We start from the raw sequence: 16901 nt of genomic DNA, 5'->3' as shown, positions 1-16901 counted from the left end.
CACACACACACCAAGCACACACCAGGGACAATTTAGGATCGCCAATGCACCTAATCTGCATGTCTTTGGGCTGTGGGAGGAAACCAGAGCACCTGGAGGAAACCCACGCAGACACGGGGAGAACATGCAAACTCCTCGCAGGGAGGACCTGGAAAGCGAACCCGTGTCTCCTAACTGTGAGGCAGCAACGCTGCCACTGCGCCACCCCTGAGTACTAATGTAATCAATATATGAAATATTGAATTACCAAAAATGTCTACTAAGTCTGCGGTGGGCTGGTGCCCTGCCCGGGGTTTGTTTCCTGCCTTGCTCCCTGTGCTGGCTGGGATTGGCTCCAGCAGACCCCCGTGACCCTGTAGTTAGGATATAGTGGGTTGGATAATGGATCGATGTCTACCAAGTATTCCAGTGCCCTGATGGCAAAATAATTTGGCAATTGAAAAATAACAGGAGCAGTGTCTGTGTATACAAAGTCTGAAATATCAAGAAGCCTATAAACATAATCCACGCAATATTCATTTCTTCCTTTCCCGACCAGAGAAAAAGCTCATGCATTCTAATCATTTTTGCAGAACTCATCCACCATGTGCTTCTGGAGGTCCTGCTCAGCAGAGATGAAAAGTCTGGGGTCATATTTTGTAAAACCCTGAGTGTCATGAATCTGCATTATAGCTTCCTTGGAAGTTTTTTTTTCGCTTTTTGGAAAACATTTCGTAATATTTCTCATTGTTTGTTATTTTTAACATTTATGACATCTTGAAATCACTATGAGGAGTAATTTAGAGATGGTTTCTATTGTGATCAGTGAAATTTGGTGGTCTTTTTCTATGACTGTTGCTACATTGTTTGACGTTGTGCTGCATGTTGGCGGTCTTGTGACAAAGACCACATTACATACACGTGGTGTCCAAATGCCCTATATGTACACAAGATGGCTTCACACAGCAGTCAGTATTGTAGTGGTGGTTTTTTTTTTTGTAAAAACACACTTGACTTCATTTCATTTCATTTACCTTTTTAGAATCATTTATCACAGCATTGGAAAGTCATGACATGTTGAACATATGCTGGTAAGAATTTAATTGTGCACTGCACATGTAACAATTTTATTGCTACTACTACTACTACTACTACTACTACTACTACTACTATGCAGCAGATTAGTTAAGGAAAACAAAGTTTATCTGGATAGTATTTCCTTAAAGATTATATGTCCTGGTTAGCCAAGTTTGTGACAAAGTACCATCTATCTAGCACTATGGTTTTGGAGTCTTGGTGTTTTGGATTAGTTTGATTTCTCTTAGTGCAGGTCTTCATCCTGCCTTCTGACCTTGTTTTTCCCGTTATGGTAGTTTTCATTACTTGTTACAATCCTTAAAAATTCAAACGCTCCAGCTTTTATCAACTTTAGGCACATTATTGCCAATAGCATTTCATTACACAGAGATCCAGCCCCCAAAATAACCCATGATATTCAACTGGTGACACAAAACATTCTCAAGGAAAGTACAAGGCTCAACGTTTACTGGTGCTACACCCAAACAAGAGATTCTTGAGCAATGTAGAAAAAAAAAGCAGAACAAAAACAATGTGCACTAAAATAATGGATGTAACACAGTAAAATACTGTATAAATCAGGAAAACTTTAGTGGATGTTATATAAACAACATCTTTATAAACTTCACTAAATTAGATAACTGATCTAAAAATCAGTTTGATCTAACTAATAAAAATACTCTTGGTGAAGAAAACAGGTTAGTCAGACCTATGAATCTCAGCTAGTCACTTACATGCTGAGTAATATGTGCTGATAAAAATGCATATCATATATTCAAGAATTGAATTCTTTTTTTTTTATATAAAAAAATCTTACTGGAGCAGAGGTGTCACAACCATATATACTATAAATCCAAAACCACCAGTTATAATTTAAGACATCATAACTTACCACCATCAGTCCATTGTTTTCACATAAGGAAAATATATATTACTTAATAATAGATATAATCCACTCTACGTGCATTTGCCATTTACATAACAATGTTGTCCACTAAAGTTTCATATGCAGATTTCAAGTGAATCATGGTAAGTTCCATATCTGGGCCACATTTTGAAGTAAATTATGCAGATACCTAGTTACATCATGTTTAGTAATGGTTGATCAAGTGTAACTGTTGAAAGAAATGCATCCATATACATCAATCCGTCTATTCAACTAGTAGTGTTGACTGCAGTGGTCTTAATGTCCTTCTGCTGGTACTCCTCTGATTAAACAACGAGGTGTGTTTATTATTGGCATACGGTGTATGGCAGAGCATTTCATCCAGAGTCTTATTTGTGATTTGACCAGCAGCACTCAGCTTATCAAAAATGTCCTCAAACTGGCACTCCAGATGTGGGCTGCTTGAGATATTCTCTCTGGCTTTAAAAAGCTAAAAACAACAATAAAAATAAATAAATGAATGAATGAATGAATACATACATACAACTATAGATCTTCTCTCCTCAGTAATTAAAGGAATACTCCATCTAAAAATATTTTTTACAATTTACTTACTTCCATGTACTTTATAGTGATGGCAAAGAAAAAAATGTAATCTCATTTTACTGCGGAATGGCCAGAAAAAAAAAGTTTATGGGGTAACTAGCTATGCTGCCTGCAAAGATGGGCTGAAATCTTAGTAAACATCATAAAATTCAGTGTACTCATTGTTACCCATTGCAGTTTACTTTGTATTGCATGTGGTAATAAAATGCTTTGCACTTCACATTCCAACATATGGTGCATCAAAAACATTAGCACTGGTTTTAGAAATCCCATACTAAAAGCAATATAACAGAGACATAGCAACCGGATGGACAAACAGATACAGACACTTATCTTTTTATCAAGCTGGACAGAAGCCAATGCTATTTAGCGGTAAACAATGTGAAAAAAGTCCATGGGGAAAAAAGAAAAATCTCATTACTTGTGTTGCATGATCCACATGTCAGTTTTCAAAACGTGCAAAATATGTGCATTTTTGCTAAAATACTATTTAATATATACTTCTGCAAAAGTCAGCATGCATCATAAACAGGAAATTAGCACTATACTAAGGCCTCATGGGTTTGCCTTTTTAACTACTGAATGAGGGGAGACACATATTTTCAATTCAAAAAGGGAAACAAATAAAAAACTGCAGAAAAACAAACAAACATTCTCAGACTTGGTGTGTAACTCCGAATCACAGGGGAGCAAAGCCTAGTCCAGCTGCATGAGAAACAAGGTAGGAGCCAACGATGGACAGTGAACCAGAAAAGCCAAAGGCACCATCAAGCAAATTTGGCTCTTTCTTTATATTTTACTTTGCATAATTAAAGGATAGTTAGGTTAAAAAGTTTTAGGATAGTATTTTAAAGTATCATTTGGCAGCATTTTAATGTACCCTGAAATTAAGAAGAATGCATTAAGGGCTTAAGCCCTTTAACCAGTAGAAACTATGAAATGAAACAGGTCTACTAATCAGAAGTGAAGCCACTTATGATTAATTAGACAATGGCATCAAAAGAGCACTAATATTGGATTCTATGTGCCTCTTTGCACTTTTGTAGCAGATCTGGCTCAATCAGTAATTATTTTTCCAGGATATCATGATGTTCATTGCCTTGTCTTTTTAACTGGCTACACATCCATACAGAAAACCAATCATAGCTACTGACAGTGCAGAATTCTGTAGGCAATCCACAAATGGAAGCCATATATTTGCTTGTAACATCTATTGCATCTGAATTTCACTATTATATCAAGATATGCGGATTACTCAAAGGTGTATACATTACCAAATACTACTGATTAGTAAATAAATAATCTAACACATACTTCTGAGGAGCGGAGCAAATGATGGCAATTACTCAAGAATGATATTTACATTTCATACATGTAATTATATATTTTAATTAATATTGAAATAACATTTAAAAACTCTTCTTTACTTACCACCTCTTGGCAAAACTGTGGCCTTTTAACAAACTTTGAGTCATTATCAACTAAGGATGACTGCAGAACAGACAGAACATCATTTAGTTCTCCAGAGAGGCTCATCAGAAAAACCTGTGAAAAAAAACAGCGCAGTACACTTTCATGAATTTGCATTGAAAATGTTGGATTTACTCCCAAAACAAAGTGATCATTGAGTAAACAAACAGTAAACCATTCAACAAAACAAAAGACAAACATTTAATTTTTCCAAACCCAGTTCCTCCTTTGGGGCAGCATGGTAGTGTAGTGGTTAGTGCTACCACTTCATAGATCCAGTGTCCTGCATTTAAAGCCTGTACTTGGATATTGTCTGCGTAGACTTTGCAAGTTTACTGCACAGTTATGTGGGTTTACCATTGGGTATATTCCCATATCCCCAAATATTTCTAGGTTAGGTTAACTGTCAATTCCAAATTGGTGTGATTGTATGCATGAATGGATCCAGTGATGGACTGGCATTCTATCCAGGGCAGTTCCCTTTCTTATACCAAGTACCCCTCAGATAGGTTCAAGCCTCCAGTGATCCTAAAATTAGATTAAGTGGTTATGAGAATAATATGACATGGAAAAATCCGCAACGAGCCATCATACCGTAGCAGGAACTAATCCCGGACAAGGCAAGAGTATCCTGGAAAGAACACTCTCACACATACACATTCATAGGGCTAATTTATGTTTATATCTTTGGGGTGTGGGAAGATATCCATGTCCACTGTACAAAAATGGAAAAAGGGTCAAACTTGACACTGAAGATGGATGTTCTGAAATAAACGCAACATTCTTGAGAAGGGAGTACAGACTGCTAGTAGTAACCACCATACTACATATGTGCATGTCAGTTTGATTTGCAACTGCAAACTGGCATAGTGCAAGTGACCATGGATGTGTGCGAGCCCATTGTTCGACTTGTATGTGACCCTAGATTGGCACCTCCCAGTTCAATCAGGATTGGTTTCAGGCTCCTCCAACTATTATGTTAGATGAGTAGATTCAGTAAACATGTTAATGAATGCAACCATTTTGTGTTTTAACGCCTGTTCTGGAAGGTAGTGATCCTTTCACTCTCCTTCAAGAGTGTGTAAAGCAAAAGATACCAGTTAGGATTTAGAGCCAGTATGCAGCAGATTCTATATTGAGAACGACAGTTCAGAAGTGCAGAATGTTAAAGAGTTAAAACTAAATAAATCAAGCAATTAACGTAAAATGCCTCCTAGGTACCAAGATTTCCAACACTAAGTCTAAACTGGAGTCTGGCCACCGCTGAAATATCCACTTTATTACTGTATGTGAGCAAGAACAGAATCTGGGTAGGCCAATCTGAGGTATAAAACAGGAACTTGGTATCTAGGTACACTCTGACTCCAACTTAGACACTGTCTGAAACCGAATGTGGATCACTCACAGGTTTACTGGTAATATTTCAAAATTATATATTTTTTCTTGTTAACTATGTGCTCAAACTAGTCTGGGTATTCATGTATGAAAATAATGAATAAATAAGACCATTTCTGTAATTACATTATAGCCGGAAACATTTACACGAGTTGAAGTGAATTAAAATATATGAAATAAGGATGAGGCAATCTTTACAACGATCAAAAAAGTAAGATGACAAAAATGGAATATTTAATTGAAAGAAAAATCACTGGCATTGTGTTTAGCTGAAGCAGTAATCCTGCAACTTTTAATACTTTAAACAACAATAAAGTGAATCTAGCTCACTCACTTCTCTTTTGTCTTTTTCCTTAACCCCTTTAATATAATGGTGGGAGCTCTAGAGGCTTGGCAACAACTGCATCTCTGTTCCAATTTGAGCTGAACCCACTTTATGCCCAGAGTATTTAAGTGAAGCCTGCATTTATAGTACTTGATCATCAATTCTTTTCCCGAACCACTTGTTAGGGCATTTCCGTGGTTTTGAAATGCAAGTCAAAAAAAGCTAGCATGGGGTTAGATATATACAAACAATTGTTTTGCCCTTAGCACTTGGTACTTTCCCTCACTTGTTTATGAACTGACACGTGTTCTTCCTATGCTACTGCCTTTACCTGAAATGTCACTAATTGATAAGGTTGGTCTTTAAACTATTTAAACCTGAAAAAGTTCATCACAAACAAAACATAAATCATCATTGGACTGCGTCTGCTGTGCAAATAGTCTGAAAATTCTACAGTTTACTGCAACAGTCTTTGAACTTCAAAGTTTCTGTTATTGGCTAGTTTTATATAACATAAAAGTATTCAAATTCATTTTTGAATGATGGAATATCAGAGGCTGCGGTGGGTTGGCACCCTGCCCGGGATTGGTTCCTGCCTTGTGCCCTGTGTTGGCTGGGATTGGCTCCAGCAGACCCCCGTGACCCTATGTTCGGATTCAGCGGGTTGGATAATGGATGGATGGATGGAATATCAGAGGCTTTTCCCTCTGCAAGCTCCAATATCCCAAAGACTCTACAAATTAAATTGGCCCAATATGACTGAGTAAGTGAGTGTACAGTATGTACCTTCTGTTATGCTAATTAACTTTAAGAGTAGTTTACTTTTATCTGATATTCCTAACTCCAGGAACTCTAGAGAGAGTTGAACAAAAACAGATCAGGTTAATCTCAATTATATGTATGCTTGTTCAAGTATGCTTTTGGCTGCTGTCTTTTTCAGTCAGTTTATTAAACATATGAATATTCCACCTCTGTTATTTGCACCTCTGGACTATTCAACTGATTAGTCTGAAAATGAAGCAGGTCGTTGTATTTTTAGGTCAAGTTAATAACCTATAGTATTTTTGTCTTCTACTTGGTGTACCTAGAATTTTACAGCTTCAAGAAGCTATAAACTGATTTCTGTAATATGTACATCAAACAGCAAAGACAATGACAATTTTCTTGCAAATATGTTGAAAAAGGACCAAACCCCTTTTCAAAAGGTGTCAAGCTATGCAAAGTAATTTAAGTATACAGGCAGATTAATTTAATGTAAAGAAAATGTATGAGGTCCCTGGACCCAGAGAAAGTTGCAGGTGAGCATCTCATTGCATAACTATTTACTTGAAGGGTGTTAACTAATTCCACTGCAGCAATTAACAATGTATCAATGCATGTTACTAATAAATATAAGAAAGCAGTTATTCATTTACAAAAAAATGTTTGTAATGCAAGAGAAACTGAAAAAGACAAATGAAACTTACATTAAGATTCAAGCATATATTGTTGTTTGTATTCATTATTTGCAAATAAATGGAACGGGCCTGTTCCACATTTCCCTATAAAACAGAAAATACAATAATGTTATAATGCCTAGTAGCGAAAAATACATTTTACAGTAGGGGGAAAATACATAATGGTACAATATATTTTGACACAATGAGGATAAATACCAGTGTTTTTTTGTTGCATTTTATGGCTAGGCATATTTTTATTGTTCATTTTGAGACTTGAATAAAACATGCTTTGCTACTAAAATCCCCCAAACTGTACTCTAAAAAGTATTTCTTCTCTTTTAAAAGACCATTAAAGCCTATAAAGAATTGTTCTTGGACAGCACAAAATCTAGCACTGTTCCCTGATTAATAAAATGCCCTAGGTTCAAATCACACATCTGATCATTTGTGTTTAGTTTACACACTTTTCATGTCTGCGTGGGTTTTTCTCCAGGTACTTTGGTCTTCATCTCATATTCCTTTTGGTATTCAAATTGAAACAAGTTAGAAAATGTATACAAAAAGTGTCATTTGGATGCGCTTGAGGAACTAGTTAACTCTTTTCGAAAGTCAGAGCACTTTCAACTTTTATTTACTTCAAAGAGACAGGTCACTGCAATTTAATTTAAATATTTTTTGTAACAAGGAGTTATATTCAAAACAGTGATAATGAAATATTATTACATTTATTAGTAACTTCACTCAGGGTACATTTCAAACAGTAAATTAATAACTGTTTATCTGTATTTTCAAACATTGAACAATATTTTTTATATGTAAGTTTTTCAAAGTTTAATAATTTATACCATACTATCTATTTAAGAACCTCAAAAAAACAAAAACTGAACTCTCATTAAAATTACTAGAAGAATAAGTGTGCCAAATTTCAACAAAATTGGTCCACTGGGTGCAGAACTGTTTATTGCAGACGGATAAGATGGCAAAAAAAAAATGCAAAAAAAAAAAACTGTACATTGTCTAACAACATAAACATTGATGTCATACCAGTTTTAAAGCAAGGGCCACAGCAAAGCAATAAGCATGCCGAGAGATAGATTTTCCTTTTAACTGTGTTTCCTCTATGAGGGAGGTACAGATTTGGCATGATTCATTTGTGTTCTGAAAATGAAAAAAAAAACAAAAAAAACAATGAAACAAGTTATTACAGCATATTTAAACACATAAATAATTTGGCATCTTATCATATACTCACCAATTTATAGCATACAGCTAATCCCAGAGTATAGGTGTCTTTGCTAAAAGCTACTCCCTGATTCTTCATGTGTATCAAAATCTCCAATGCACCTGTTAAATTAACAAATAATTCAGGTATTCAGTCTGTATGTGCATAGTGAAGGTAGCTACAGTCATGACTAGTGCTGACTGGCAAAATTTGCCAAAGCATTTTTCACAGTAAATTTGCTGGGTTTGCCAGGGACCTTGTTCAAGTCATTTATCCTTGAAAATTCTCCGTACGACTGGCATGGGCCAATTTTTTTTCCTAGTGCCCCATGATTCTTTGTGAAGCCGGTGTAACATTACAGAGGTTGTAGCAACCAATGTTGGATGAGACTGTAATTACCTAATCTGTGCTACCTACCTGCTTTGCGTTGCATATGCATACTAATTGCATACTCCACCTCACACTTTATGGTGCTACCTGATCTGCTTTGCACATGTGTGAATCATTTATGCTGCATTCATGAGCGATGTCACTACCTGAAGGCTGCTCCAGTCAGATTTGCACCACTCATGCAATAAATAAAAAACATATGAGATTTGAAGGATTCCATGTTTTGTGGACTTGGAGTATAATTTTACCTCAAGAAGGCACAGTGTTTATCATGCCTGCCTCAACGCTCAGGTCACATTTCTTGGCCTGGAAAGTTGGCAGACACTTCCCTAGCCCTCAGGTACACTTAAAAGATCACTGCTCCATTACCATCCACTCAAAACTAGGTCGGTTTCCCCTTCCCCAATGACTTCAATGCATTTCACTGAGCTTAGCAAAATTCCTGAACAATTTCTGTGTTTTTACTGAACTAGTGGCTATGCAAATTTACCTAGGTTTTTTCATCACTAGTCAAAACACACAATAAAAAACAAACTTTAAATATATGGGACCAAAACTAAAAAAAATATCCCAATTATTATGCTTTTCTTACCTATAAATACCAGCACTACCACCTTAAAATTTAGACAAATCATTAATTAACTGACAAAATAGCAATGTTGTTGCATACATTATTTTTCTTACAAAATGCAAACATGAGTATATCTTTCCATCAGATACTGGTTCTTAAAAAAATGCTTATAAAATATATTGGGGAAAAAAATAACCCAATAAAGTGCTCTATAGGAAATGACTTGAAGGCTGCTGTCAAAAATGTTTAACAGAAACATGCATCTTGGTTAATTCTGATTAATGATATCTAAAATGGTTAAAGAACACAGAAGTTAAGATCTTATTGCATAACGGTTTACCTGTAAGGTGTCATCCAATTCCACTGTAACAATAAACAAATCTCTTAACGCGTGGTACTCATTTAACAGGAAAAAAAAAAAAAAAAAGATTTTGGCCGGTATCAATGTCTTATAAATGTACAACTAATTTTCCCACTGCAAATAAGGTCAGTGCCGATGCTGATCTGTTCAACACAAGTAATACAGACAAATAATGCACTGGAATATTAAAATGTACTAGATACCATGCTACTAAAATTACTGTGAAAATATGTCATTACTTGTTTGCAAGACCCATGCATTGGTGGCTGCTATGAAATGATAGGCTGTATTCTGAGCAGTTTGCTGCTCTTCAATATAGAGGGTTTGCAAGATGAAACTTTACATCTCTCAGTCATCAATATAATGACGAGCAATTGTCTTTGAGTAACCTATTTTTAAGGCAGACAAGGGGTGTTCTGCAACTAACATTTGCTTTATCATTTAGATCTTCAATTTTATGGTTGTAGCTTTTTCTAAATACAGGTATTGCTGATCTACTACTGACATTTCAGCAATTAGTTCTTATAACTTTTCTTCTTGAGCTGAATTACATTTTCAAGCTGGGGTTATGAACTTGGTTACTAAAGTCTGTATGCATTCTCCTGCCATTGGGGCAAGAGTGTCTTTTACAGAATGCCTCAGTCACATGTAATTTAACAATAACAAGATATTGATTACTACATGATGCATTATTTATAAAATAAAAAACAGGGGAATATTTCAATGTAATTTAATAAGACTTTCCAGAAATGTTAGAGCAGGAATCTATTGCTTTGTTTCTCATTATAAATATGAAGACTGCCTGCAGAGAGGTTTGACTAGAGACCATTGCCTATGCTTCAACACAGCTTGCAAGTCCTTCCCTAGGCGGACACAAATGACTTTCAGAAACTCCACCATAGTTTCCTGAAGGAAAACAATGGTCAAGCTTTAGTCAACCAAAACTTAAACATAACTTACTGTCATAATATCCTTTTATAAACAACATATCCATCACAATGTTGAAGGAAGTTGAATCCAAAAAGAATCCTTTTAGTGCCTAAAAGAAAACAAGAGGTCAAGAAATGCCTTTGCACAATAGATGCTTGTAATGAACATATACAGCATACGGAAATACCTAGGGAAAGCTAATGTCTAGGAAAAAAGAACATGTTCATTTTGTTTTATACGTTTTGTTTTCAAATTGCTACTACATTGATATAATGAGCTCTTCTTCCATATTTTTAGTCATGTAGTTAACCTTGCACAGAGACAGGATTTTCTGTTTAAAGGAAATTAAAATATAAATCATTACAACATTCAGAATTGTACAATTATTTTTAATCCTTTGCTATGCTATGTTCTTCCAGCACAACAGAATTTCTGTATCAGTATATTACTATTATATTACCAGTATATTAGGTGCATTTCTACATTATGTATCATTCAATTTAAAAGTTACCACCCCAAAAATTTGGATTAAGAATAGAAAACTGTTTCTTAGCGTTTTATAAAAAAATAAACAAAGTGTAGCAAAAATTCAAAAGTCATGTTGCAAATTTGAAATAATTTTTTAAATAGTAAAATACTTGGAGCACCCAACATAATTCTCTATTCATCCAAAATATCAAAACTAAACCAATCAAATGTAGAATTAATTAATTCACCTGATCTTTAAGCATCTGAGTAGCTGTTTCTTCCAACCCCAACTCATAGCACAATCTCATAAACAGAGGTCCAAATTTAAATTCACCAAAACCAAAATTCTTGTTTTCTTCGTGATACCTATAAGCAGTATTTAAACAAAGAATAGACATTTTCATTAAAAGTAACTTTTCAAGTAAATGCTTAAGATTGAATGAATAAAAAATGTAAATAAACTTATCTTCATTGCAGCCACTCAGATATGGCATAAAAGGAGCCCTGTACCCGACAGCTTAGTGCAATTTCAAACTGATACAATTAAATTACATAACCTCTGTTAAGTCGGTGAGTAACTGATGTTATATACTATTTAAAATTGGAAAAAATCAAATTCTCTCTTGGAGGATCTGTTCAAAACTTTTTTTTTTTTTTTTTTTAAACCTGGCAGGATATAATCAATAATATTTTATAATAAGCACATATATCGGGGAGGACTCCTTTCCCTCTTCACTACTCTCAAAAGTTTTGCTCTGGCTGTTGGCCTCTCTCTCCTTCTCATGGGTGGGGAGTTGAATTGAATTTAGTTTTGTTAAGTTTGACTTGACTGTATGGAATGTTACATGCTTTAAATAACTTCAAGAAAAGTTTAAAAAACATTTTTTTTTTAATTACACGATTGCTTAATTTAACAATGTAGCTTTCTGTTTGTATACACACATTCCTAAGATAATTAGCAAACAAGTTTGCATATTATGTTTATCTAGTGCAACCAAAAAAATTTCAATTTTTTATAAAACAATGACTAGTGAATTTTACAGAACTGACAGTGTGAAGGTCTTGGATTTGCGTTTTCGTTTCCATCTAATGAAACTGTTCACTTATTTCTTTTAAATTCCAAAGACATGTTTTACACATCATTTATTAAAGCCAGTTTACATGCACTACCAATACTCCACATCCAGATTTAGCTTACTGTATTTGTAGTGTATGTTGTGTAGTGAATGGCAGGTTTAAGACTTACTACACAAGAAAAAAGAAACTATTATAAACTGATGTAAAGATATGCTATTATAGTTTATCTACACAGGAAATAATAAATCTATATGTATAAAATGCTAATGTCTGTTTGTCTGAGCTAGAATCTTGAACTTGGTATTAAGTGAAAGTTTATGATCTGACATGTTCTGGAAATCCATCCATCCATCCATTTTCCAACCCGCTGAATCCGAACACAGGGTCACGGGGGTCTGCTGGAGCCAATCCCAGCCAACACAGGGCACAAGGCAGGAAACAATCCTGGGCAGGGTGCCAACCCACCGCAGGACACACACAAACACACCCACACACCAAGCACACACTAGGGCCAATTTTAGAATCGCCAATCCACCTAACCTGCATGTCTTTGGAATGTGGGAGGAAACCGGAGCGCCCGGAGGAAACCCACGCAGACACGGGGAGAACATGCAAACTCCACGCAGGGAGGACCCGGGAATCGAACTGTTCTGGAATTATTAAAAAAAAAACAAAAAAAAACAAAAAAAAAAAAAAAAACTTTTGGTGCCATCTACCTGGGGGAAGAAAAAAATACTAGGTATTTAGTGGTATTTTATTCATTGATAATAAAAGTGAAAAATACAGCCTCAAACTACAGGAATGCATAAGACAAAGATAAATACAAACACAAATGTATAGGGGCTATAATCCAACACAAAATCTTTGGTAGCTTGAAGGGCTAGTAGGATGAAAATTTTACTAATCCTATATATATATATATATATATATATATATATATATATATATATATATATATATTGGACTTTACTATAAAACACAGTCAATTATCAACATCAACTAAGCATATTCTGAAACTAGCATTACATTTCGTTGCAGATATTCAATATTACCTAAGCAGTTCTTCCATAATATGTAGATAACTTCTTAAATTAAATCAACACCTTTAAACTTTATGCTGCACAGGCATGTGTATGATACAGTAAGTTTTTTTAAAATGTGTTTCCTTGGTATAACCACTGTCATATTCTTGCCAATTTCTAACTTCACTATCTATAATTATGGTTATATAGTCAAAATTATAATTAGAGGCGTCTGTAATTCTGTTTTGGCAATTGAAAACTGAGGGTCCCATTAAAGCCTTTGGTGCTGTCAAAATGTGAATGTCATACAACTTTAATTTGCTTAAAATAAATATCAAAATCAAAATTAGGTATTTTAAATTCAAAATGTAATGACAGGTACCTCTGGCTGGGGGACCAAAAAATAAATAAAATAAAAGAGAAACACACACATACACAAATCATCCTTCAGCTTCTTCTTACTTGCACATTTTCCTAGACTATGACTTGAAGATGAAGAATTACACTCCTTGGCATTCTCAAAACTAGATTATAGGCGACCACTAAAGAACAGCATAGTTTAAAGACACGAGTTGTACAAGCATCTATTTTAAACGTATGAAAAAAAAAAAAAAGTATAGTAAAGGAGAGAGACAGAGAGAGTTGATCACTACCTCAGTTAAACATAAGTCACAACAAGGTGTCAGTGGTTACCTGTAAACAGCTTTTTTGGCAACTTCAACGTCAGCAGGTGTTTGGCACAAATGTAATAATAGTTTTAATTCATCTTTTAATATGAGGTTATTTCTTTGCAGCTTTTGCTCTATGGTTTGAAAGTACTGACCTGGAAAAAGTTAAACACAACACAGAAAAAACAAATAGAGAAAACGGTTAAAACTAGTTTTATGAAAAATCAACGACTAATATGTTGCCGTTGACTCCATTCAAACATATATTTTACTTAATAACAAAATACTAAAAAAAATGAAATATAAATATATTGATATAGATTGAAAACAGCTAATACAAGTGGATCAAACAAACTGTAAAATGATACATTTAAACACTGATAAATACTGAGAAATATAGCTAATGGTTTACTGTGACTTTCTTTGCCTAGGCTTGCTGCCTGTTAATCTAGTGCTATGTTGCCATCTGCTGGACATGCTGAAATAATTTTTTTCACAATTATGTGCACAGTGGACACCATATGTTACTAAACACCTACAAATCTGTACCTAAAAATGTAATGTTTTTCCTCCACTTAAACCCCACATTAATCCAGCTTAAAACAATTAAAACTGTATTTTGTTGGTATCTAGAGGGATAAACATACATAAACTTCACTACCCACATGCGTAAAAGTACACTTACTGTATTCATAGTTAACTTTCAGAGCAGCATACATCAGGCAAAACAGAAGTACAGACATTTGGGATTTTTTTGTTTCATCCATGATTCTTTAAAGTTTGCCCATCAGCTGAAACTTTTTAGGGGAAGAGGTGTGGAGTCTTATTAAGTTTGCACGTGGTGTTCAATATACAATGTTTAAAAAAATGCTCTCTTCCTAATTTACTGTATTCTTAAACGTGTGTGGAAGACAATGTGGAACTTTATCTTTTATAAATGAACACAAGTCATAGTTATGACTCCTTAATTGATGTAATCTTTCAATTTACTATTTTGTTTGTTTTATCTTTAAATGTAAAATATCTGAATTTCATTTAAGATGTTCATAGTTATTGGATGGCTGATGTTAAGATTAGATCGGTCTTTCCCAACCTCGGTCCTGTGGCTGCAGGTTTTTGTTCCAACCAGTTTCTGTTTTTAATTGGACTCCTGGGCTAATTAATAGAACTGTTATTTCCCAAGTTCTCTGTTTTGGGAACAATATAGAAATTGGAAAACTAAGTCTGGTTTAAAAAAAAAAAAAAAAAAAAATGATATATACACACACACACAGTGGAACCTCGGGTCACGAACGTCTCGGAACACGAACAAAAATCGGGTTACAACCAAAAAGTTCGCCAAACTTTTGCATCTGTTCACGATCACACACTCGGGTGACGAACAAGCCAGTTCCCTTCCAGTTCGTACAAGCCGATGATTTCCGCACGTGTTCAGTCTCTTCCTGTGCATTCGCTGTGAACTCTTTGTGCTCTATTTCATTTTCCTTCCGGTTTGTACATGCCGGTGATTTACGCACGCGTTCAGTCTATCCCTGTACCTGTACAGTACATTGTTCCCGGTCAGACGTGGATCGCGCAGAGGGACTTTACCTCAAAACTGTAATCTCCTCTCCACCCAGTTCCTCCTCAATTCCTTCATGCCAGAACTTGACTCATGAAAGGTTAGTTTTCTCGGTTGTTTATGGTTAGTTTTTGCATAAATTATGGATTTTTCAAATGTTCATTTTTTTCACTGTGCTTAAAACTCATTAAAAAAAGTGTTTACAGCGATCGGTTCGTAAGGCTATTAGTGTGAACGCCTGCAATGTTACTTTCTTGGTTGTTTATGGTTGGTTTTTAAATAAAGTTCGGATTTGTTCAAATGTTCCTTTTTTTCCCCCTGTGCTTAAAACTCATTAAAAAAAGTGTTTACAGTGATCGGTTTGTAAGGCTATTAGCGTGAACTCTTGCAATGTTAGTTTTCTCTGTTCAAGGTTTTCTCAGTGTTATTCAATGTTTTTACATTTAGTTTACTATTACACTGTGCATTCTGTGGTATAATTAACTATTTTTGTGCTTAAAAATCTTAAAAAAAAAAAAATATTTTCATTCGGCTCGTACGGTCCGGAACGGATTAATTGTATTTACATACAATCCTATGGGGGGAAATTGCTTCGGGTCACCACCAAATCGGGTTGCAACCAGAGTTTTGGAACGAATTAGTCGTGACCCGAGGTTCCACTGTATATTAAAATGTACCAAGGAGTTAAATGGGAATGTGTTTTTTTCTTTTTAACAATATTTTCATCTTGATTTTCATTCTACTTTTCTTGGTGTTGTAATTGTTTAATTAATCCATTATTTACCAATTAGTGGGTCTGATGCTAAAGTACTTGCAGCCTTTGATTATTCAGTGTTTGCCAGCATGTCTGCTCTACTCATTTTTAATTATCATTAATAAGATACAACGAAGGGGAAAAACTGCACAGAGAAAGAGCAAAATATAATTAAATCAACCAAAGAGAGCTAAGCATTTAAATCTTTAGCAAAAACAGAAATATTTCTAAATGTCTTATAAATGTAAAAATCATGCTGCCGTGCTTTTCTGAATGTACATAGAATAAAAGAAAAATAATACAAGCTAATTAAATGAGATCAGTACTATCAGGTGTTGTCACTGATTAGGAATATGGCAGGAACAAAAACCTGCAGCCACAGGGGGTCCCCAAGACCAAGGTTGGGAAACACTGGATTAGAGATTGGTGTGGTAACAGTTTAAATATTGTATCAAAAACCAACAGAAGATGGCACAATTGCACATCCAATCCAGTAACAGAAGCTTATAAATAACACCTCTGTTTCATCTGCTGAAGACATTTTGAAACAGTGTGATCTGGTGGCACAGCAACCAGTGTTCATAGATAGATACTGCGTTTCCCCAAAAATAAGCCCTAGCATGATTTTTCAGGATGCTCGTAATATAAGCCCTACTCTGAAAATAAGCCCTAGTTACGATCCCACGCAGGCACCTTTGGA

At 35.0% G+C, this 16901-nt stretch overlaps 1 protein-coding gene across 1 annotated transcript in view; it reads right to left on the bottom strand.

Annotated features, from left to right (window-relative positions):
* ptcd2 (pentatricopeptide repeat domain 2) overlaps positions 1–16901 on the bottom strand; it is a 53010-nt gene that overhangs the window by 28209 nt on the left and 7900 nt on the right. Inside the window, exons 3-10 of the mRNA XM_028805659.2 lie at positions 13912–14041; positions 11368–11485; positions 10682–10760; positions 8430–8521; positions 8222–8335; positions 7205–7279; positions 3980–4093; positions 2217–2432 (exon numbers count right to left, since the gene is read on the bottom strand). Coding sequence (XP_028661492.2) covers positions 2217–2432; positions 3980–4093; positions 7205–7279; positions 8222–8335; positions 8430–8521; positions 10682–10760; positions 11368–11485; positions 13912–14041 — 938 coding nt within the window. The remainder of the gene's footprint in view (positions 1–2216; positions 2433–3979; positions 4094–7204; positions 7280–8221; positions 8336–8429; positions 8522–10681; positions 10761–11367; positions 11486–13911; positions 14042–16901) is intronic.

This window comes from Erpetoichthys calabaricus, chromosome 7, assembly GCF_900747795.2.
Source record: "Erpetoichthys calabaricus chromosome 7, fErpCal1.3, whole genome shotgun sequence".
Lineage (NCBI taxonomy): Eukaryota > Metazoa > Chordata > Cladistia > Polypteriformes > Polypteridae > Erpetoichthys > Erpetoichthys calabaricus.
The sequence above is the reverse complement of the archived record's forward strand: the minus strand, read 5'-3'. Positions and strand labels throughout refer to the sequence as shown.